General features: G+C 41.1%; 1 protein-coding gene across 1 annotated transcript in view; it reads right to left on the bottom strand.

The window, feature by feature from the left end:
- Positions 1-25,310, bottom strand: part of BORCS5 (BLOC-1 related complex subunit 5) — a 60,382-nt gene that overhangs the window by 14,308 nt on the left and 20,764 nt on the right. The window contains exon 3 of the mRNA XM_071422327.1: positions 5,703-5,860. Within this exon, the coding sequence (XP_071278428.1) occupies positions 5,703-5,860 (158 nt within the window). The remainder of the gene's footprint in view (positions 1-5,702; positions 5,861-25,310) is intronic.

The following is a 25,310-nucleotide window of genomic DNA, read 5'->3' as shown; positions in this document are numbered from 1 at the left end:
CCCTTTTCAGAAATATTATAGCACAAGGGATCTCAGACCCCTTTCCCTGGATTTGGGGCATTGGTAATTTAAGTCTGTGAACCAAAAGGCTCAATTTTGCTTGCAAGTTAACACAGCTTCATCTAGAACATCTTTATATGTAGTGTCAAAATTAAACACATCTCCATTTTCACTTTGGCCAGGCTTCTTTCAACAGGCTTAGTTTTGATTCCCTGAGCCCTCCCTTTTAATGAGCTGAAAGGTACCTTCATGGCTGGTCCATATGAGCCTTAAAGCAAAGGCCTGAAGCTGAAGATGCATTTTGGACTTAGTAAAGCCACTCATCTTTTCCTGGCCTAATTCAGTTTAGTCAGAAGTTCTCAGGGCACGTCTGCTGAAAACAGATTTCACAAACAGTCTTGGAAATTCAGATCTGAAACCACCTACAGGGAAACCATAACTAAGAGGAAATAGCAATAAACACCTCACTCAGATGAGTCCTGAAACAAAACAAACCAAAGACCAGGCTAAAAACACCTCCCTGAAACTTGCTCTTCATTTGAGTCTATTCCCTGAAGGGACACAGCTCAGCTGTGACTGGAGCATGGGATGAATCCCAGGCACTTCAGATTTTTCTGCCCATGGAGGGATGGAGTTAGGAGAAGTGTCTGTGGTGTCTCACACAGTAGAAGCTCTGTGTGCTTACAGCAGAGGAGCACCTTGAGTCTCACTGCAGCTGTGGCTGACACAGTCCCCAGCCAGGCAATGTCCAGCCAAAGTTTCTGGCCCAGATCTCATTCATTCCTGGTGGTGGAACAGCTTCCTGCACTTAGGACAGCTTTCCCCTTTACCACCACCTTAAGGGACCTTGCCCTTCAATTTCCAGCAGGAACATCAGACTGCTACAAGCTGTCCCTACCACAGCCAGCCCTCCCAAAGCATTTACAGGTATGAAACAAGCCATAATGCCTGCCTGGACAAGATTCATTTAACTATCACTAATATAAAAGCAATATTTATTATATTTAAAAATGTGGGGGGTTTCCCCCAACTCCCACCCATAGATGCGTGGCAGCTTAGACTGAGACATTTGAAATTTCACCTTGTATTATAAAAACTGCTCTGTTTTCAAAATTACTGGCAGTCTGGGCTTCCTGTGGTGGTAATAAAAGCTACAAATAACACTACATTAACATTTGTTTTCAAGGCAAAGCATCAGAGCCCTCCCACTAACCCATTTTCAAATACATCTTAAGCATGGAGTATGTAGGAATTACATTTGCCTTTAAGGGTACATCAAATACTTCAAAAGCACAACCCCATTGACAATGCTGGAGGTCTAGTAAGAAATGCTGAAGATCTTTTCACTCAGAGCTTCTTTGAAAGGAGCTTAGAGGGCTTTCAGTTTCCTCTCTGCTTTCACAGAAAGAAGACAGGCCTCAATTTTCATGTGTGACAAGCAATTTTTATAAGCTTACCTTCAGATATTTTGTAAGATGTGATTTTTGAGAAGCTTAGTACATTGTGCACACAATAATCCTTTTTTAAGGCACTGAAACTAGACTATTTTGAAGGCACAAAAAATCATGGACACTTTCTGAAAATTTAGCTCTGTTCCCCAGCTTTTCCCTATTCTACTTGTTTCCCATTCCCTGGTATTCACCATCCTCCATCACATGACTCTTGAAATTGTCTCCCTGGCACCCAAAACAGATATCCTCCCTTGTAAGGACTTAATGTAAAGTAGTCCTCTCCCCACTTATTTGCTGCTTTCCCCCCATTCAAACCTTTAGAGCTGGTCAACATTTGCCTTCAAACTAATCTTGTCAAAACCTCTGTTTTGCAGATCACAAAACTGGAGCAGACACTCCTGGTGAAGAGAGCACATGTGGCTCTATCAAACCCACAGCAGCTGGAGCTCCTCAAAACTTCCAATGAGTTACAGTCCAAATCTGTAGTATTTTCCTTAAAAAGAAGCAAGCACATCCTCCTTTTTTTTTTTTTCTTGACAGTGAAGACAAAGCCTCTTGTCATAAGTAAATCACTGCCTCCCAAAAGCAAAACTCACTCTGGCATGAAAAAAGGCACCTGAGTCAATCACCTTCCATCCTCTCTTCAATTCTTCCCCCTTCAAGGAACTCTTGGATAAATGGATTTCTGCTCAAGAGAGAACAGTCACAGCCACCTGGAAGCTGCACAGGGCTCTACATTTAGGAGCAGATATGGATCCAGCCAACACTGCAAAGAAATTCTGGCTACGCTGGGAAATGGGATGGAGAGCAAAGCCAGACTGCACTGCTCCCTGAAGGCACAGATGGCTCTGCTCAGACCTGCAGTCACTGCCATGCAAGTAGGGTTTTTTTATTTAGCTCATTCTCTTTCCTATTCAGAACCATTGTAATTCAGACTGTGTGCTGATTTGTGCAAACCACCACAGTTAATTCTGAGTTATTGAGGGCCAATTAATTTACAGCACTGCTTCTGGGTTTTGACAGAATCCAGGAAACTTCTTTCCTGGTGACACAGACAATGAACAAAAGATATTTGCTCTTGGACATTTTGTCAAGGAAAGGCTAAAAAAATCCTGGCTGCAAGCAGTGTGAGTGTAGCATATTATACAGCAGGACTATTAGTACAGTTAGAGTCTGAGAAGTGAACAGACCTCAGACAAAAGGTAGGAAATCAGAGACTGAAGCTGACCAACATTTTGTAGAAAGTTAAAACCATCAGTCACTTGACAAATCTATTATCAGAAGAAAAACACTTCAGTATTTACAGGGTTAAAGAAAGGGAAAGGGAAGTACTGGCTACCAAAATGAGGATAAAAGAATTTACTGTCCCAGCTTGTGCACACATTCTGCTTTTCACAATACACTTGATTTTCTCTTTCATTTTCATGCTTTACTAAGGGTCAAAGTTTTGTGTACATGGCAAAACGAAATCATTGCTGACAAATGGGTGAAGCCAAAGGCAATTTCCTTTGTCTGCACTTGTAAGGAGAGACATCCCCTGCTCTGGTTCAGCTGCACCCTGGCTTGTCAACAACTGTCAGCAGTGGTTCAATTTAGTGCATCAAGGAGAGCCCAAACAATTTGGAAAGAATGATTTAAGCCAAGTGGGTCCCACCCAGATCCTCCAGAACACACATGTGGAACAGCCAAAGCAAGAAAAATATTTTAAAATTATTAGGAAAATGAAAAAAAAAAACAACCCAAAAAAGAAAAGAAAAAGGAAAAAAAAAATAACCCACCCCACAACCAAAAACAAACCTCAGCTGATTTTTCAGTTCTCAGACTTACAGAATCCCCCATTTCTCCATCACTTTATCAGAGGAGGCTGTTATAAAGAAGCTAGTGAGAATATCAGTATCACAATTTAATTTATTTTAGATGAAAGATAATCACAAGCCTTATGAACCAGAAGAAAACCATCATAGCTAATTTGAAAGGGACTCTGCCACTTGCCCTACAGAAGGCAGACCCAATTAATGAATATTGCTCTGGTGGTGTCTACCATGACTTTAAATCATGTCACTATTCCCTCTCACACTTTAACAGCCAAAAGAATTACAATCTGCTTGGATTAATGCAGTACACTGTCATTAGGCTGGCAATTAAATCCCATTTCTGAGATTGTGTGATCTGAGTCACCAACATCTGCAAATATCTTTACATCTTGTGTAATAGCTGGCCTCAGATCTTGATAGACCAAAGTAAAAAGGCCTTTTTAATGCTTCCCACATTATTTTGGACTTACAACTTCATGATGACAGCAGCTTCTCAAAACAGCACATGAATCAAATTTATTACCCAGTTTGTCATGTGGGATTTTCTTAACTCTGAGCCAATAGAGCAACAACAAATCAAGGTCAGTGTTTATACTTGGTGAATAAAAATTAACCACACGCTCAAAAACATTTTTTTGACACTGAAAAGGTATTTGGTCTCAAGGACTTTTGAGATATGCAGAATTCACCAGCTCTTCTACACATCTGGGAGTATCTGAGGAAACACCTCAAGCAACATTTCCCTGTCACGCCAGACTCTTGATTTCAAAAAAATAAAAAATCTGGCAGCCATTCTACTGCTTCCAACATCAGTAGTCACACATGAGAAAGACAATCTCATTGCAGGATGCTCATCCCAGGAATTAATTCAACCCCAAACAGTATCATTCAATATTTAAACAGATCAGTGTTCCAAATGATGGTTTAGTGATAAAAGCAGTAGCACAGGAGACCTTTTTGCCATAGAGGTCAGAAATGAGATGGCATGTTATGGACTTTGAGAACAAATCCCCTGAAGTACTACCTTGTCCAGCCACAGAAGATGTTCAGATAACTGCTTCCTTCCTTAAATTAGAGCCTAACCATGAAGCACAATAAAATCTATGCTGTGTCACAGACATGTTTTATGAAAAATCCTTTCCTTAGGATTTTTTCTCCTGAGAAGCTGAGAGGCCTCAGGATCAAAATGTAAACAATGGTTATCTGCTGCTGTGGAATGCAGCAGGTGGATCTGTGATTGGTCTCATGTGGTTGTTTCTAATTAATAGCCAATCACAGCCCAGCTGTCTGGACTGTCCCAGTCAGTCACAAGCCTTTGTAATCATTCTTTTTCTATTCTTAGCCAGCCCTCTGATGAAACCCTTTCTTCTATTCTTTTAGTATAGTTTTAATATAATATATATCATAAAACAATAAATCAGCCTTCTAAAACATAAAGTCAACATTCTCATCTCTCCCCTCATCCTGGGGCCCCTGTGAACACCACCACAATGCTGTACAGACCTAAATCAGGAATGCTACCTAAAACCTTCACTCATCTTTCACTTCCTGGAGAGCTGCTTGCAGCACCTGCCGTTCCCACAGAGGAGCAGCCGCTGTTCATGGCCAGCCCTCCTGGGGCACAGCCAGCCTGGCAGGAGCTGCAGAGCCAGCCCAGGCCCTGAGCTCACAGGGCACAGCCACAGGGCTGCCTGCAGGAGCCGGAATGAGGGATGTGGGGCTCCAGGCAGCTCTCCAAAATGCAGTTTATTACATCCAAGGCATTACAGCAGTCCAGGGTCATGGGTGACAGAGCCTGTGCCTACAGCTGTCAGCTCCAGCTGCAGGCAGGCCTGGAGACCCTTTAGTTTAGGTTACAATGCATTATACACTTTTCTTTGCTGAGCATCTTAATACAGTAGAACCAATCTATACCTTAACTTTAATCTATAGTCCATCATAACTACTATAATTACCATATTCATGTTACTATTCTCCAATCACTAAAAGTTAGTACATTACAGTTTAAGCTAGAAGTTGTTTTTCAGTTTTCTTGCAGTGGAAAATTGTGAGACCTTTTTCCTGCTTGCAACTTTGCTGACTTGTTTGCCTGTGCCATCTTTCTGCTTGGTAAAAACATCTTCTTGTTTGGGGTGGGTTTATCCTTTGCTCTAAGCCATAAAAACCCCTTCTAACCAACCTACCCTTTGCCTCCTTGGTTATCCAGTAAGACTGGCTCAGCAATTCTTTTCTTCTATATCAAAACTTGCTTCCATCTCTTCATCAGACTCTACATTTAAAAACCTTTCTGCTAAGTATACATATCTGTGAGACTTTCTTGTCAAACTTTCATCCTTCCCACAGTGCCATGCCGGGCACTGAGCTCACAGAGCAGCTCATCCAGCACCACTCCCAGCCCTGCAGCACAGCCCCAGCCCCAGCCCCAGCCTGCCCTCACCTCCTTGATGCGTTTCACCAGCGCGTTCTGGTCGAAGGCCACGGCCTCGGCGCACTGGTGGAGGTGCTCCTGGTAGCGCAGGCACAGCTGCAGCACCTGCTGCGGGTCCAGCTTCTCCAGCTTGGTGTTGGTTGGAGATGTCTGCCCACTGAGGAGCCCTGCAGAGCAAAGAAGGCCCAGAGTTAATCTGACTGCTCATGCTGTTGGTTCAGCTGCGATCCAAGAGACAGCAGCGTGGCACTCACATTCTCTGAAAAATCCCTGCCTCCAGGATTTGTGTCCTGGGAAGCTAAGAAGGCTCTGACAAAAAGGAAAACAATTTTATCTCATTTGCTTCTCCTCTGCTTTCTCACATGTGGAATGTGGTTGGAGATTGTTTACCACAGGTGATTGTTTCATTGGTTTCTGCTGTGGGTTGTTTTCACTCATTGGCCAATCACTGCCAAGCTGTGTCAGGACTCTGGAGAGAGTCACAAATTTTTATTACTATCTTTTTAGCCTTCTGTAAGTATCCTTTCTGTATTCTTCAGTATTCTTTAATATAATACAGTACCCTAAAATAATAAATTAGCCTTCTGAGAACATGGAGTCAGATTCATCATTCCTTCCTGCCATGGGGCACCCTGCAAATACAATACAGCAGAACAAACCCAGCGGACAAGATTTATGAGGAGTGATGAAAAGCTAATTCAGAATCATTTAAGGATGTTTTGAATTTACAGCAGTGCATAGAACAGTTTGCCACAGAGCTTGGTCCTCCCTGACAGAGCCTAAATAGAGCCTAAATGCAGGTCCATCATGCACATCTCCTCGGTTTTCAGCAATATGCAAGTCCTGTTTTTTCTCCTCCACAAGCAATCCTAAACTGTGAAGAATGAGCCCTCTCCTAATTTATGTAAAACAGCAGAGGAAGGAGTTGAAATCTGCATTCTCAGAAGGGCACTGGAGTCATACTATTTTCACCAGACTCACACTGCCAAGACCAGAGCTCTAAAAATTCACTGGTCCCTCAAAATAAACCTGGGTAAACAAATGGCCCACCTTAAGGTAAATTATTAGGTGTGAATTGTCTGCATTTTGCCTACCTTGCCTTTTTTAAAGCTTCAAAACTCTTCTACCTTCTAAGGCCTTTCTTTACACTCTCAAAGACTAGCAATATACCTCTTTTTGTTTCTTTAGTTTGAAATTAAGATCCCTACATACTTTCATGACCAGGTTTCACAAAAAAGCTCACCAAAAAAAAAAAAGACATTGGACTTAAAAGTGGGACACTGGTTAATATTCAGAGGAGCAAAATTGCCCAGAGAAATTTCTCCTGCCCATTGTTTGTTGCCTACATAGTGCAACTTGAGAACGTCTGCTGAGCTCAAGCATTTGTGTGCCACACTGACCACCTTCCCCACAGCAGCTGGAAAAGATTTTCCTTCAGCATTAGCACAACTCTTTTCTTGTTGGGACACCATCTGTGACAAACTGCACATACACACAATGTGCTTTTCCCAAAACATCCATCAAGCTATGTAAACTGAATTCAGTGACTGCACGCATGTGCCCTCTGGGACTCTCATTTTACAGACAGGAAAAGACATTAAAACAGCAAATGTAAGCAAGTATCACACTAAGCAATTAAAAAGTAATAAATGCCAGTTATTTGGATTGGAAAAGCTCTTCTAAGAATGTACCTCAGTGGAAAATGGAAAGTATTTTGAATGGCCCCCGTGCCTATTGGAAGCTACAACTGGTGACACTGAGTTCTAGCTAAAGCACAAGAACAAAATAGAAACCAAGAAGCAAGTCAGAAATATCTTATGAATATGAGCAAGTTAAACCTTTTTGAAAACATTTGCAGACCAAAATGAAAATAAAACTAGGACAGTAACTTCATCACATATGAAGAAGAATCAGGTTTACATTTTATCAACGCTCAACATCTTATTCTCCCTGGATGCTCTCAATTGCTCTCTACACAAAACCTCATCATAAGAGATTAAAAAAAGGTAATTTTGTTTTACTGATTTGTCCACTACAATTGTGTTGCCTCAGTCAAGAGGTCAGAAGAGGAAACAAACCATTTAGTCTCAAAACCCTGAATTAGCAACAGTCAAGTTATTTTTTATATTTTGGAGGGAATAATCTCAAACAAAATCTCAGATGAAGATCTTTCAAATCTATTTTCAGGTAAAGTACAAAACTGACAGGAACAAACCCACTGAATGAAATAAGACTTTTTAAAAATTGTTTATGTTTCATATTCTAGTGCTTCCTCAGTTCACAAATTGGGATCTTTTACAATATCATCTTGTCAGGATGAATGTTCAAATAATGTTGTCAACTTTTAATATGCTGAATGTTCACACAGGAATGAAGAGTTCACCATACACCTGAGGCACTTATCCTGTCTCTGCACTGATCAAATGCACGATGCTATCAGCCAACTAATTTTCTTTTATTACTAATCTCTCACCAACTTCAAGAGGAAAAAGAAAATTAGACAGTGCTTGAGAGATTTAATTAACATGAAGTATGTACTTTGGCCAACTTATGCTGCTTATGAGAATTTTGAAGTGGAACAGGCCAAGGGCTGTAAAATGAGCTAATAAAGAACATGCTACTTAAACTCATGTACTTATAGCCTTGCACAGGTTACATAATGCTAAAACAAAAATTAATAAACCTAAGCCTCTCATTTCCTATCCTGAAAAACACAAGCTCGAGCAAAGGGAGACATTCCCTATTCAGCTGGAATTCCTTCATAAGAAGCAGAGGGGGAAATACAATCCAGTACAAATGTTTGGACTAGGGATAAGAAACAAACATCATATGCTGCTTAAAGATAGACTATGGTATTATTCTGGGTGATGCAGTAGGGAGAAACCAAAGGATTTAGCTTCTCCAAAGAGCTCCGGGGTAATGCTGACAGTGCCAGAGAACAATTTAGCTTATTTTCAACTTGCAAGAAAGGAAAAAGTACAGTAAACAAGAGCCCCAAAAGGCCATGCAGCCTGGCAGGAACCACTTACTAACCACACTATAAATGTTAACATTTCTTACTGGCATTCCCCTCTGCCCTGCTCAGGTGTGACCCCACCTGGAGCACTGCATCCAGCTCTGGGGACTCAGCACAAGACAGACACGGATTAGGGACACAAAAATGGTCAGAAGGCTGGAACACCTCTCCAGTGAGGAAAGACAGAGCGCTGGGGTTGTTCAGCCTGAGAAACAGAAACCTCCAGGGAGACCTTGTCAATATTGAAAGGGGCTTGTCCAAGAGGCAAAGAGAGACTTTTACCAGGTGACAGAACAAGGGACAATAGTTTTAAACAAGAAGAAATTTAAATTGGACATAAGGAAGACACTGTAAACATGTCTTTAAACATGGTAAACATGAGTGTGGTGGGAAGTTGGATGTCCCATCCCTGAAAGTGCTCAAGGTAAGGTTGGATGGGACTTTGAGCAATCTCATCTAGTGAAAGGGAGTGAAAGATGTCTCTGCCCATGACAGGGCAGTTCGACTAAGTGATCTTCAAAGATCATCTTGTCATCCTCCCAACCAAAACCTCCCAACCATCTGATCATCCTCCCAACCACAACCATTCCATGATTTAATTAATTTGCTGCTTTTGTTTTTTAGCAAATCTTATTTATATTACTATAATGTATTAGTAAAAATATCTCCTTTTGAAAATCATTGCTTCCTTCTTGAAGCCTTGTCCCACATTTTGACCTCTCCACTGAACAGGGCCATCCCTCAGTGGCTGGTCTACATGTGCTTTGTAAGAGGATATGAGATCACATCTGTTGCAATAACATATTTATTAGGTCACTCTTACAAGTGCCAAAAAGGGGAGAGACAGAGGTCACTGAGTGGCTCAGGCTTGCTCCTGAAACATCCAGAACTTGAACCTGGCCACCGGCATATCTCAGAGTGACCAATCACTGGTGTACTATCCCTCCTGCACTGAGGAAATGGTGTTCCTGTGATTTCTTCTGTGGGATTATTACTCCCCAGCCCCACAAGAGCACAGCTCTGCTCTTAAATGGAAAGAAAACAGCATCGAGAGCTTTCACTTCTTATTAAACCGAATGCTCATTTTTCAAGCTGCTGGTTCTCTTCCAAAGAAGGAAGCACACCAGGAATCCTCTGTATGGAGGATTGTCTGGAGCCTTGGGAAGAGGCTCCTTGGCACATGAGTGATACAACACACCCCAGCATGAGGAGGGAGGGCTCCACGGGGGCGTCGTGGCTGGAGAAAACAGGAATGGGAGAAGAGGAGAAGGCCTGCACAGCTCCAGTGCATGGAGCAGAAGGGTTTGGCAAGTGCCAAACATTGCACAGTCCTGGCTTTTCAATTACGCCATAAAACAAGGAAGACCACAGACCACCTCTGTGCCTGCCATGATGACGAGATGGCAAATCTCCCACCTACCCACACATGTGGTCAGTAAACAGCACGACCAGGAGGTGACAAACAGCAGCTGGGACAAAGAAGGAGTCACATTTCTAAAGCACAATGATGCTACAGAAGAAACCAGCTCAATACACCAAGTATGTCGTGCACAGAGAAATATCATATATCACTACAAGGCTAGCTGACCCACAGACTTGACAAATCTGTTATTGTTTCCATATTCCTTGGCAAAGCAGAGGCATGTTAAAACCATTTTCCTCCTACTTAGTCATCTCCTTGCTGGTTCCAGGTCAACATACACGTCCAACAAATCATATCCTACTGAGCAGAAGAAAGCTGTTAGTTTAAAAAGCATTTTTATGACTAGAAGTGAAGTTCTTGAAAGCAAGCTTTTCACGCAATACTGGTTCTACACACATACAGAACACAGGACCCCACCATGGTCATGTTCTGCTGCTTTAGTGGGCAATCCCAACAACATTTTGAGTGCTTTCCAACCTGAAAAGCATTAATATTTCTTTTTGACTTCTGCACTTCCACTTGTCAATCCCCTTTTCAACCAGTAACAGCAGGCATTACAAAAAGAAAACCAGTAGGTTGTTAATTTATTATTACAGACAGCAAAGCATATGATTGTTGTGGGGTCTTGTTACTGATTCTAAGGCCAGAAGGAGTTGCTGTCATGAGCTAACCAATCTTTCTGTGGAATATAAGAGAGGACTTCAGAAGTTAGGCCTTCCTTAATCAGACCAGAAGTTTGCCTTGCCCAGAATACTGCTTCCAACATCTAACAACAGGGGACATTTAGGGAAAAAAAACATCTTTTTCATGCCTCACAAGGTATTAATAAAAATTTCAGGCAGAAAAGACTGTGCTCAGTGAAGCTGTGGATACTTGAATTTCACTACTCCTTTTTGAAAGGTGTATTTTTATCTCCACAATGTCTTGTGACAATAAGTATGATGCTTATTTACACAGCATGAAAAAACCCCTTCTCATTTGCTTTATGCTCTGTAGTTGTGCTGTGAAACAACAGAAATCTGAGCAGGTTGTACTTCATTCCAATATCTTTCCAAGCTCAAAAACCCCACTGGATCAGTCTCCTCTCCCACAGATAACTGATTTTTTTTTATTACCTCTGTAATACCTTCAAACACCTCTAACCTGAGGCCTTACTTCTCTCTTTAAAAGCCAAGTCAATTCTTCTCCTGAGTATATTAGTCACACCTCTAAAAATGCAGATGCTTTTATAACTGCTACCCCTTTGCAGGACCTGCCAATCACCAACACCCTTTTTAAGAGTGTGCATTCCAGTGCACATCATCACTTCTTCCCAAGGTTAAATAAAGCATCAGATTGCACACCATGCTTAGCAATGGCTTGTCAGCTTTACAGAGGCATTCCTGGTGCTGGTACCTGGTTTTGGAGGATTGTTACAATGGGCATTACCATTTTTTCTAAAACCTCTTCTGTGAACACTTCTCATTCATCCTCCTAAAGAATGATGCTTTTTTGAAAGTCCTTTCTGAAGACAATCCCACAGACTCTCCAGCAAGCTTCTAGAGAACCTAAAAAGCTTTTAGGGTTTTTTTTTAGTACATACAAGTAGAAAATGGTTTTCCTTCAAGTCATTTTGAAGGAGATTTCTGTTCTACTTTTCTGATGAGAAAGTAATTTCTAAGTAATCCACTACAGTTTTAACCTTTCACTCTCCTAACACAAGCTTCTTTTTATTTGTGTTTGGGAGGGTTTTTTTTGTTTGTTTTTAGAGTGTGGGTATCTTTTTGCCTACACGTCCCTTCATACTGCTTTAACTACACTGCTTTTCCTTCTACCATTCTTCAAGCCCACCTGTACTGCCTGAAACTTATAGCCATTCCCCACTTCTCCTGACACTCTCATTTTTTTTATGATATTCCTCTTCATAAAATTAATCCAAGACAGTAAAATTTTACAGCTCTTCTATTCCACATGAATTTGAGTAGATTACAGTTACTATAGTATATAATAATAATAATGTATATATATAATAGAGTAATTTCATTTACTATCATCAAGGCAACATTAGTTCCAGCTCAAAAATAACTGTTTTTCAAGTCTCCAGGAATTTTTCTGTGTTCCAAGGGTATTTAAAAACTATCAACCCCACAACTTGCCTCATCAAGCATTTCCAAAGCTCTTAGGTAGAAGCTACCCAGTCTGGTCAGCTTCTTAAATAAAGTCTGGCCTCAGTGGCCCCAGATTAACTGTCATCGTTGTCTTCCTTGTTGCTATTTGCATGGCAAGATTGTTTTGCCAGTACCTTCAAGATTCCTAAGTACTAAAAAAAGATCCACACAAGAAACAGATGAAATTACATCCCTGAAGACAGAGTCTTGTTTCTTGACCATTGCTCCTTGCTCGTGTTTGGAGGCAGCAGCTTGTTATTAGCTGCAATAGAGAGCTCATTTCCATATATTCTCTAGGCAGGTGCACTTCAATATCATCCACTGAAAAGAAAGAATGGCACACCTACGTGCAGCAGAATAAAAGTTATTAAAATATTTGCATACAGATCTTGTAATCAGATTTCCAGGACTCTTACTGACTAAATGCTTTGAATTCTAATTCTGTACTTCCTCTCTCATTCTCAAAAACCAAGAAAAGACTAAATTTTTCAGCAAAGCCTGAACAGTTGAAATAATTTTTCTGAAGGTTGTTTTAGTTTTGTTGTGGGGTTTTGGATGGTTTGCTTTTGGTTGGTTGAGGAAGGTTTTGTTTGTGTGTTTTTAAGAACACCTGAGTTAGGAAACATCAATATTTATACACTCAAATTTGAAAATTCAGGCCACCCCTAAGAAAAAGGCAATTAGTGAAAGTCAATAATAAAGAAGCTGAAAAATGAAATAAAAATAAAATCACTACTATTCATCCAGAAATCTTTAAGCTGAAGTGTTCATGACTACATGATCTTTTACGCAGAGCAGTTAATTTTCTCAAAATCTCCCTGAAAAAATACCTTGTACTAAAACACCTATTCACTCCAAAACAAAATTGGCTTTGTTGCCTGTGTATATTTTCAATTCCTTTGAACTTTAGTGGGGGAGCACAACGACTGTAGGCAAACTGAATAGCTATTGTGTGAGCAAAGAACACATTTGTATTGTTGCAAAGAATGTTGGCTGCAGCAGCAGATTTTCCCTCTTCTTTGGAGTGGGTACCATGTGACCATTTACTTCTGCATGGGTGACACATGGGCTGAGGACTCTCCTCTTGCCAAATCTTTTAAGAGGCAACTTTTCTGACCACAGAGCCCAAATATGCTCTGAGTGTGAATTCCCCACCTGGGTCTCCTAACACTCCCTAAGTTACAGCCTGCAAGACATTAGTCATTGAGATATATAAATATAAAATCACCTCCCCTTTTGTCCCTCCACCATGTGCTTAAAAAACAAGCATTAAGAGGATTGAGGACATTTAGGCTTCTATAAAAATGCAGGTTGCTACCATTCTAAGACAAAACCCCCACATTGTTATACATTTCCACCTATTGAGGTCACATAACTTACATTAAAGAAACTGTGATTCAGAGGGGAATTTGCTGCTACTATTATTTACATTAAGTATTTGTTTGTGATACTTAAAAGAAGTGAAGCTGAAATAAATCAGAAATGCTGCCTCATTTAGGTTGTTAGAATGTCCAAAAGAAAAGGAAAAAACAGTGCACCATCTGCAGGTGCTGAGATTTCAGTCTGGAGTCACTAAAGATGTGCCTCTCTGCAAGTAGGAGACTGCCCAGGGGTTACACCTTCAAAAAGTTCCTAGAGGTTGCCACAAAACTGGAAACTTCTTTGGAAGCTTCAGGTAGGGAAAAAGGTACACAATATACTCTGAAGAAAGCACACAGCTGCACTTTGTCAACTAAAAGTGTCAAGATCCTACTTAGTCCATCTCCCCATGAACTTTTCACTTCTAGAGCACAGAAGTAATATGGAAAAGAAGTGGTTTTGACTACACAGTTCCAATATCATAGGGCCAACTTCCTGCAACAGACCTCAAAGTATAAAAATAGACACAAGGGTGGAAAAAAGGACAGGGTTATTCACAGGGAAGTGAGACACAATGCTCTTGTGCTATGCAATAAACTGTGTTTGCTTTGCAACACCCTTTTTTTCTGGAAAACACTGAGAGAGACCCATGGGGTACAATCACCTGATCATACAAGCATGTCATAGCCAAGGGCTGCAGCTGATATTCTGAGCTTTATTCTAACTAATTGGCAAACCCAAAAGCTAAAAGACTAACATCACCTTAAAAGATGAGGAATTGAGACACCAAGACATTAGATTATTTATCAGAGACCAAATGGAAGCTGCTGTCCCTTGGCCTGATGACTTCAGCACCAGAACATCCCTCCCCCTTCTCTGACCCTCAAATTCCAAACACCAGAGGGACAGGCAGCAGAGGAGCCTCATTTCCTACAAAAGGGCTGAACACTGAGCATTGACACAGCCTCTCCCACACAGATTCCCAGATACCTACTAAAGGGTCATAAAAGCCAGAGCCAAATCAACAGCTTCTTCCTTCTGACTCCCAAATTCATGCTCCACAGAAAGGAAGGTCCAACTCCCACCTTCCTCATCATGTGCCTCACCACAGCTCTTGCACAGAAAATTATTCACTCCACTGAAACCACAGACAACTAATCCTGTGGTTTTCTCTTTTCTCTAGGGTAGCAAAAGGAATCAGAGCACCACAAGATCAAATGCTAGAGCTAGTCCCAGGAGAGGCAGGAGAGGGGGAAGGAAAGGACAGAGGAGAACTTCTCTGTTCTAGCAGCAACAAGATGTCACTTCAATTATTTTATGTGTGCAAAGTGAGTGAGTTTATGTGTGCAAAGCCTTGAGTGAGTCTCAACTTTACCTGCCCATCCATCTTCCTTAAAATAATGTGACCTTAACTATCTTTTGTGTCTCTCTTGCTGCAAAGTTTTCTAGGCTGTAGGTGGATGAGAAATGGGACAGCAGGATCAAATAAACTCAATTTCTTTTAAAGAATTACAAAAAAAAAATCTACAAGCCAAACCCCATGCAATTGATTCTATTACTAGTATTAAAGATAAGCCTCACAGCAATGCTTATTTTATTTTAGGCAAAAGTGCAGGGGTGTTCATCCACAACACAGCCCATACCAACAGAAAAAAAAAAGCCCCAAAATATCAGCATTTTGTGATTTAGAGAAAAGGTGACATCTAAAATCATTTCTAAGCACAAGGGCACCCATGTGAAGTTGGGGTACACTTGCTGTTCCACAATAACATTCCACAATAACAAATAATAATTGCTGTTCTAGCCTGTGTACACACACTAACCCCAGGTAAACAATGGGGACACACGCACTGTGCTGCTGACACCAAGAGCCCAGAAGTTTGGAGAAAATTAACAGACAGCAGTGTCAGTTTACTTTTGGGCATTTTCTTCAGTTCAGATGTAAATCTCAGAGTCTTGTTTGCAATTAATTTTCACAGCATGGTACAGAGCAAGACTGATCAACAGGCCAGTTACTAACAGGTTCAGCAAGTCCAAGATTTCAGTTCTTTTCCATGCATGGAGAAAACTGTTTTAAAAGTGGTAGAGAAAACCTTCACAAAAAGAGTTCCTTTTTATATAAGTAATAGGATCTCTTGGTGAATGTTTTATCAGTACTGTATAATTGCAAACCAAGTCTGGTGCTGATGCTGGTATAACCATCATTTATATTCATGAAACCCAGTTCCTCTTTGGTACTTTTCACAGAACCAGAAAATATTCTGAGTTGGAAGGGACTCAAAACAATCATCAACTCCAACTCATTTACTTCCTACCAGTTTTGTACCCACACAATACAGTGGAGAGAATGATGGCACATTGCCATGATAAAAAGAATTATGGCCATATTGTGGCCTTTGCCTATTTTTCAAGAGCACTATTTAAAATGTACATTAAAGAAGCACTGTCCAAAATATACTATTGGCATGTTCTATCCACAGGTACTAGGAACAGTGATTTATCTCTACCATGTGCATTCAGGAAAACACAGCAAAGAACAGGAGTAAACTTGTAAATGCAACAGAGTTGACAATTTCTACTTTATCTTCTTTTCTCACATGCAACCCAACTTGTCACTCAGCAGTTTTGCTAGCAATGTGGGCTGCCATGTCACATGCAATTTTAATTTGAATGACACTTTTCTACTCTGAAGGCTTTACCAGCCTGACTTGAAATGGCTGCACTACTCAGGAGTAGCAAAGTCCAAGTGGGGCTGAGGAAACATTTGATATTTTATAATCCATACATACATAGCTCATACATCATATACTTTACAGAAATTAAGAAATGGCTCCTTACTTTTTCTTATAACAAGTTTAACTGGATTCTCTTGTTTTTTAGGGTAAGTGGTTATCTACTAAAAAGTTCAGAGAGAAACATGGAGCTGGCATGAAATTATAACAACCAAATTTAGGATACTAAAATGACCTAAAAGCTGAGTTGGGGAGGGAAACAGGCTACAACACACACACTGTTTACTTCTGACAGTATTTTTAAGAAACTAATCACTCAGCTTGGACGGCCTTATTATGGCACCTAAAACATTCAACAGTTACACTTACAGAAGTAAGTGGCCCTCTGTGCTCTGTATTACCTCTGTATTTATCATCTTCTGTCAAATACTGTCAAGTGCAACGTGCCTTGAAGAAAGGCAAAGCACAATAAGGAATCCTTAGCATAAAGTGTTTTAAAATTCCCAGAGGAGGGGGGGAAAAATAAAGCAAACTGCACCTCCTCAGTTTACATTCCTTCTGCAGTTCAGTAAATGAACTCATTAGTAAAAATATTATGAAAGAGTGTAATCTCACTACTAAAATAAGCTGCTACTTAAGCAAGCTCTGAATACCTAATGACAACATTTGTGTGATCCTGTCCTTCTAGGCAACTGCAATCTAGGAGTGCTGCTTTTACAGCAAAAGTAACAGCCCAGGCTCAGGAAGCCTGGGAGCTTCTTGAGCCTGACTGGAGCATGTGCACCACTTCTCTGCAGTTAGAAATAGCCAGAATATAACAATTCATTCATTCCTCCACTTAGCCCCCTCAAAACAGGGCAGCTGTAAAAACATCCCCCCTTATTTTTTATTTTTCTATATCCAGCCTGCTGATGGTGTGCTCACACACAGCATGAACCAGTTTCCTATGTCTGTCATGGAAAGTATCAGTCACTTTACAGCAAAATGTCACCACAAAGGTTTTAAATAATTGGCAGGTGGAGTTTTGCTCATCCTAATTCACATCTCCCTCGAGGTATGTTGGGGTATTAGTTGTTGGTTTTTTTGGGTTTGGATTGAAGGCACTTGAGATGGTAGTTTCTGTTTGGACTTAAGTGTTTATTATTTTTGTTAGTAAAATAGTTTTATTACTGTGAGTTTGGCAGCTTTTCATTAGAAGGTACAAAATGGTTAACAATTTTTTGTTACAAGGTCTTTTAAGACTAAACAATTTAATTAAGAAGTGACACTTAGATTATTTTTTCTTTTAACCCAGTAACTGACTCCCAAGAGTCTGTAATGCAGACTTTTCTGCTTAATTACAAAATGCTACTCAAACCCATGGAGAAGAAGGAAGAAGAAGCATGAAGAAGACACCTAGGACAACACTCTGTGTCTTCTATCTTGCTTCTATTTACAACATACTAAAAATCTCAAAACTTAAATATTTCATCTAAGTGATACGCCTACACTACTCTCTATAATCTATTTTACACTTTCATAGATTCCAGTCTGTCTTAAAGTCTAAGAAATTTTCGCCATGAATAAAAGTCCAAGTCAGTGCTTCCCTAAAAGTCAAAACCCCAAACAAACAAAAATATTTCCAATACTCGAAGTTTCCACAAAGGTACTTATAAGGTCCATTACAATACCTATAAAGCCTTTCTAACTGAAAAGGCTCCTAGCAGTTGGAAAAATCCCCTGTCCCTGTTAAAGACACTCTCAGAATGACACCCTGAGTAGATCTTGGGGTGCTGTCCCAAAAGTGGAATTCATCTTGTTGCTCTGCCACCCCTCCCTGCCTTTCTTGTTCCAGTTCTGCTTCTCACTGAGCTCCTGCAGAGATGGATTCAGCCACCGACCTACCAGAAAACTTCCTGCTTGTCCCTCCTGGATTCTCCTCATCCCCCTGAGCCAAGCTGGCTCACACAAAGCCATAGGTATGTCCTCCCTCCTCACAGCTGTTACATCGACTCTCCTGCTCTGGGGATGATCTGGAGACAGACAGACAGACAGACAGACATTCTTCCACAGTCTGGGGCAGAGTCTGGCATGCAAACTTATTTTATAAGCACCTCCCTGAGCATAGAATTCACTCTTGGCATAATCCTCCTGCACTGTGAGGAAGATCATGTTATGGATACATAGAGCATTGGAATACCACCAGGGAGAGTAATTGTGGTACACGAGGACGTACTAATACCAGATGCTCCTCGTACTAGAAAACATGCACAACAGCCAAATAGAACTAAAAACACTGAACAGTTACTCAGCTGCTGAGTTTAATATTAATATATATACATGCCCATAGAGCTCACCTTCTCTTCATTGAAATAATTCTTGGTTTGTGACACTGACAACAATTAATTCTGCAGCTATTAACAGAAAGCAACTGTTCCAGATGCTGTTTTCATATCAGCATATGCAAACATCTCCACTTTTGCAGTGGAGATTCTAGCAGATTTTAGCACTGCTTTTTCAAACAACACAAAAACAGACTGACAGGTAGATTTCAGTAAAGGCCACACATTTTCTGAAGTTGCAGGGGAAGAAATTTTGATCATTTGGGATCATCTGTAACCAATTATGAAATTATGAAGCATTTCTTACTAATATAAATACATATCAACATGTTGACTCCACATCTCTGCTCTAACAATGAAAGTCTAAAAGCAATAAGAAAACAAACTGTGGTAGTGCAGACACATATGCATCTCTTCCTGGACTGGAGAAGAAAGAATAGAAAAATCAGCTCTAAAAATCACGAGCAACAGCACGTGAAACACGAGCAACAGCAACATGTAACAGCATCTGCCTATTGAACTTATTTAAAATTAAGTATAAAATAATTTGTAACATGTTAGAACCTTAAAGCCCAGAGCTTTGACTTCTTAAGACTCTCCTAAAAATTCACTAGAACCTTAAATATTTTCATTCAACTGTGTAGGTAATGAATGTGTGATTTTTTTTCCCCTTCTTTTGACTTAATTTAGGAGAGGAGGACAGCACTTGCAGCAGCAGCTAAATTATTTGTTCGATTCTGAAAGCTTTTGGTGAAGGAGTGGAACATGCAACAAACCTGATTGCTCCCTCCTTCCCAAGTGAAACTGCCTGCATTTATGAAAGGCTCCAGCCAATACAAACACAACAGCTTTTTCTTTTCCTTGTCCAGGGTGCCTCGAGGGCTGATGCACGGTTCTTTGCTCATGCCCAGAGCTGAGTCACTGCAAAGGTCTCCAGTGCACACGAGTCCAGTAAGGTCATTCAGCAGAGAACACCCCAGTCTGCTCCCTCCACACCATGCTAGCTGAGTGCTCTGAAGGACACAGTGTGGTCTAGCAGGAAGTGATCAAATGGAAAAGCTTCCAGAGGGTCACAAATACCTAAGGGAATCCCATGGTAAGAGGGTCAAATGTAAAGCTTTGCCTCCTTACAAGGCTGGTGGTGAGAGCCAGCTGAACATGTTAACATTGTTGAACTGATCTGAAAAGTTTGGGCTCTAAACAACCCAGCTCTTAAATCCTGTAAGGTTCTGGAAGAGAATGGCCCCATTTCTCACAAGTGCTCAGTATCCTGAAGGGCTGTTTGGTAACCCCACAAACACCTTAGAGATGTCTGCATAGCTCAAGTTGCTGATAGAAACCCGTGTACATGGTGAGGCTGAGAAAGGGAAGGATACATGACAGATTGCTAGAAGGCTCAGTACTGGCATCTCTTCCAGCCCAGGAGAGCTCTTTTCTAGTTTAACTTGAGCCACTTTAGAAATGGTCTGCTCTGAGCTAGAGTGCATGAACACAGAGCAAACACCATACAACTCCTATTCTTGTTATATGTTTTAAAACATTTTTTTCTTAGAGTTCCTGTCACTTCTGTGCTCTGCAGGAGCATTCACACAGGGGATGATGAGCAGTACATGTTTCAGCATGGACAACCCATAGATTAAATGCTGTTAAAGATTTCCCATGGTTTTTTGGTTTTAGAAGATTGTTTCATTTCTAGGAGCAGTTTTTTCTAGAACTGTTCTATCACTACATCCACTCATCATACCTACATCTTTTCTGAGGTGCTTTCCAAGACTGCTCACCTTGAAATTCAAATACCTACCAGTTGTGGCTTCTTGGCAAGCAAGTGGTCCCTGTTGAAAGGCAGTTTTCACTGTTCTGCTGCCTCTGTGATACAAGTCTTTTTCTACAGAGAAAACTCTGCATTACTTGAAGTATAAAATATGATGAAGCTTCAAAATAAGGACATACAGAGACTGAGGGTGAGGGGATGTCCTCCTATTCATTGGCCAGGCACAGAAACTACCAGAGGTCACAAAAGCTGAACTTCTTTATTCAAGCAGAAATTCCCATTGAAGCCAAATGAGGTTTTGTTGAATGAGGGCCACAGGAATTAAGCCTGTAGCACACTCTGGACTGGGAGCAAGTCAAAGCAAATTACACAACAGCTGTCAGGAATCTGTGTACAGGTCTGCAGAGCCACAGTGCAGGAGGAGCCCTGGTCCATCCTTAACTTCTGTCTATTTATGTCCCAGCACTGAGACCCCTTCCAACAAAACAAGCCATGCTTTATTACATTTTTATTAGAACAATTTACAGCAAACAGCTCTCTCCTCCTCTTCCTCTTTCCCCTCCCCTCCTTCCCACCGTTCCCTCTCCTTCCTCTTGCTGTGTTGTGCTGTTTGTGTGGAAAAAAACGAGCTCCCGCCCTTGCCAAGAGTGACATCAACTCATTCTTATCCGGTGATGTCCAGCAGAATCTTCCTCTGATAAACATTTGCTCAGTGTCAGAGCCCCAAGGTTACTGGCTGCGTTTTGCTTTCATTGTTGTTTGTTTGCTGACACTTTGCTGCTCGTTATACATTAAAATCCTCCCCCCTGCATGTCTCCGACCTGGAGCAGTGAACAGGACATTCCTTGCTGCTTACCCGGGTCTCCCACCACCCCCTTCCCCTGAAACAAGAGTCTGTTTGTCTCTCTGTGAACAAGAAAAAGCTGATACTGCAGAGAAGCTAAAAAAAAAAAAAAAAGGACAAACATGAAAAAAAAATTAGGAGAGCAGACCTATGTATTTTTAACCTTAGGTTTCTTTTTTTTTTTTTTAAGATAATTTCTTATATCCTTTCCTAGCATGCTCTAAAGTCAGTGAAGAGCCATAGCTGATTAATGGGCTGGTGTCCCTTCCTCCCACCTGATGGAGAACCTATGATTTCCTCTTCTCCTCTCCCTCCTTTATCCATCCTCTCCTCACAAGCCACCAGCTTTCTGGAGAAAAGGGGAGCAAATGATCCTTTTCCAGGCATGTTCCCCATCCCCTTTAACCAAGCTGACATTTATCTGAAGTACATCAACCTGTGCCTACAGACAACTAGTGCTGAATGAAATGCATTGCTGTCTGTCCATGGGCCCATGGACAATCTATTAAAGCAAGAAGCAGAGTCAATTTTGACAAAACCTAAAGGGCTGATTAAAGGTCAAGAGCCCTGAAATGTCTAGCAGTGAATAAAGACTGGATACAGACACCTTTTACCCTGACTGGCTCTTACATATAATTCCATCAAAGAGCAAGCAGTCTACAAAACCCTTGACTTACAGGATAATTGATATGTTGCAACTAGAACTGCATCCTTCACTGGGTCATTGGGGAGCCAGAAAAATCCATCTGTACACTTATCCAGAAGGAAAGGTCTGCTGTAAATGGAAGATGTTCTGCTGGCACCAACCTACAGTCTCCCGCTTTTCCAGGAAACCCATCCTAAAATCTCCCCCAGTGTTCAGGAAAAGGCTGGAGCTGTTCTTAACAGCTCATGAAAACAATGTTCTTTCAGCTTCTATGTGACACAATGAACAACAAGTACCTTCAGAAAGAAAGTAAAGAAAAAAATTTAGTTTTGAATATTACCATGAACATATGCCAGCTGTACTGGAGCATTAGAAGTACCCAGAAAAACCCACAGGAAATTACTCCTTGCCCTGCTACCATAACTTAGAGAAGGCTGTTAGAAGGAGGAAAGGCAAGATGACAACCTGGCTTCAAACAAAGCACAGGAATCCAGTGGTTAGACAGGCCACTCAACTTGTCCTTGGGTTCTTCAACCTTTCCAGTTCTCAGTGGTGTCTCTACCATCACTTGGATCCAACTGCACTTTCAAGTTCACAAATCCCAGTGGTAACTGCTGCCACAGGGGTCCCTGCAACATCCTCTCACATAATAACAGCAACCTCTGTTCTTGTGTAGTTCCCTTTTTTTTTTCCCTAGTTCACACAGAAAATGTTAACAAACAAGATAGTTCCTCCTCATCACCTGACTTTCTAAAAGCCTTGACTGCTATAATGGAAAAAGGCAGAATACAAGTAACAATCATAATCAAGGTCAGGCAAGAAATATGTTCTCAAACCATGAGGAAGTAACATGCAGGCTCTCAAATTAACTTTAATCAACAAATGGGAGTTTTTAATCTCCATTTTCAGTGAGAAGGTTGTCATCTTGTAGAGAAGTGTTTGGAAGATCAAGGTCTTATTTCTTCTTTTCTTAACAGTTATTTCAAAATTGTAAAATATTAGTAGCAGCTGAAAAACAAAACCATTGAATACAAATTTTGCAAAGTAGTGTGCTTAATCTTATTGGGATCCTCTCTCTCTTTCCAATAAAACAGCCAGTCTAAATAAATAGAAATTCTCCTCTTGCCTTGAAGGCCTGATAAGATGCTACACCACTACTGTAACAGATTGCCCTCAAGGTTATCCTGTCCCTTTCCATGACTAAACAGGCAGGCAGATGCACCAACACCTCACACAGAAACACTACAAACCTTTAACCAAATATGGACAAGCATGCCATAAAAACCCCACACAAACAGAAACCATACACACCAGTCTTAAAGCAAAATTTTAAAAAGACTGATTTCCAGAAGACACAAAGAACATTTTTAGCACAAAATTGCTTACAAGCATTTGCATTGAAACATATCTTAATACAGTGTCCAGACAGAGTTGAGTGGAAAAGGGGGAAATGTTTCTGGAGGAATAGAGAAGCATGTCCATTTGATGCTACCCCATCAGTGGTTGTTTTGCTGTCCTAAAGGTGAGACAAACCTTGGCTGACAAGTAGGGATGCAGCTCCATAGGAAACTTGAGTGCCAGGTCCCACCTGTGCTCATTTTAGGGTTGAGTTCTTTTCTAGGGTATCTTTTTTAAAGCATTTGAAGTATGTGAGCATTTCCAGTACCCAGAAATAGGATGTTTGGTCACAGAAATACTGACAGGAACACAAATTCCCAAATGACCTTGACTATAATTAACCATCTAATTTTAGTGGCGTTTGGCTGACCGACACCTCCCTGGCTGGCTTGTTTCAAGAGACAGACAGACTGCAGAAATTGCCAGAGCTCTCCTCCAGTAGGATGCAGGCCATGCAACGAGGGAGGTGAGAGCTGCAATACAGCAATTCGCATGCCTGGGAACAAAATAAACACATTTTTTTTCGCAACAGGAATTAAAAAACATATAGCAGTGCTGTCTCAGGGGTTTAATTAGCTTCAAATGAAGCCTGATAAGAAGACATCTTATCAGAAGCTTTTCTTTCAACAAAACCAATTAGTATCAATTGAAACAGAACCAGCTGAGATAAACGTGTACACAGCATGCATAACCTTGAGGTTCACAATGCCTAATAATTAAGTACTGGATCATTTCCCATACTCAAGAGAGAAAAGTTTGTATAAATCAACAATAATCAAAGGAAAGTTTTTCTCCTATGGGGACAAGAAGGGTTTGAATCCAGTACATTTATTTCAGCCAGTTGTCCTTGTGAAACTGAGCCATGGCACAGCTCAGGTTTTCTGTGCAGCTTTTTGAGATCTCCAAACAAGATTGTGAACTTTTCCTTCCTAACATTTTGACTTACTTTCCTCCAAAAATGAGTCCACATTTCCAAAGTCTCTTACAGACAAAGGAAAAGCTAAGCCACAGCTCATTAAGAGAATTCCCACCCAAAACCATACTTTTATCCACACCTCCTTTCCTCTCCCTGCTCTTCTGCAACCTTCTGTCTCTGCATTACTATTTCTTTTTAATTTCCTGTTTCAAAAAATATTTATCTGGACCTTTTAATTAGCAATGGTTCAATGGGTCCTTATTTAGTGACACAGATTTTAACTTCTTACAACCTCTAAATGGGTTGGAGAAAAGCGAGGTGGATTGAAAACTGGCTGAGCTGCCAGGCTCAAAGGGTTGTGGTAAGTGGAATGAAGTCCAGCTGGAGGACAGTTACTGGTGGTGTGACTCCAGACTATGCTACTGAGGCCAATAGTGTTTTACATGTTTATAAATGACCCAGATGAAGTGACAGAGCCTCCTCAGCAAATTTTCAGATTATATAAAATAGCTGAAAACACCTCTGCCATTCAGAGGCACCCTGACAGGCTGGAGAAATGCGCTGATGGGAATCTCATGAAGTTCAGCAACACAAAATGCAGAGTCCTGCACCAGGGGAGCAGCCACCCCGAGCCCCAGCTCATGCTGGGGGAGAGAGAGAGCAGCCTCACAGAGAAGGACTCACAGACAGACAGACAGCAAGCTGAACATGAGCCAACAGCAAGCCTCTGCAGCAGAGGCAGCCAAGATATCCCAGGCTGCACAGGCAAGAGCTGCCAGCAGATCAAGGAAGGTGGTCCTTCCATTCTGCCCAGCACAGCCCAGTGCTGTGTCCAGTGCTGGGCTTCCCAGTACAAGGCAGGCATGGACATGCTGGCAGGAAGTGCAGTGAAGGTCACAGAGATCATTAAGGGGCTACAAAACTGTCCCACAGGGGAAGGCTGAGCAAGCTGGAGCTGCTGATCCTCAAGAAGAAAAAGAATGGAGGGGAATCCCATGACGATAAACACCTGATGGGAGGTAGAAAAGGAGTCAAGCTCTTCTC

Source organism: Agelaius tricolor, unplaced genomic scaffold, assembly GCF_023055355.1.
Source record: "Agelaius tricolor isolate 1412-34295 unplaced genomic scaffold, bAgeTri1.0.p SCAF_3, whole genome shotgun sequence".
NCBI classification, from domain to species: domain Eukaryota; kingdom Metazoa; phylum Chordata; class Aves; order Passeriformes; family Icteridae; genus Agelaius; species Agelaius tricolor.
The sequence above is the reverse complement of the archived record's forward strand: the minus strand, read 5'-3'. Positions and strand labels throughout refer to the sequence as shown.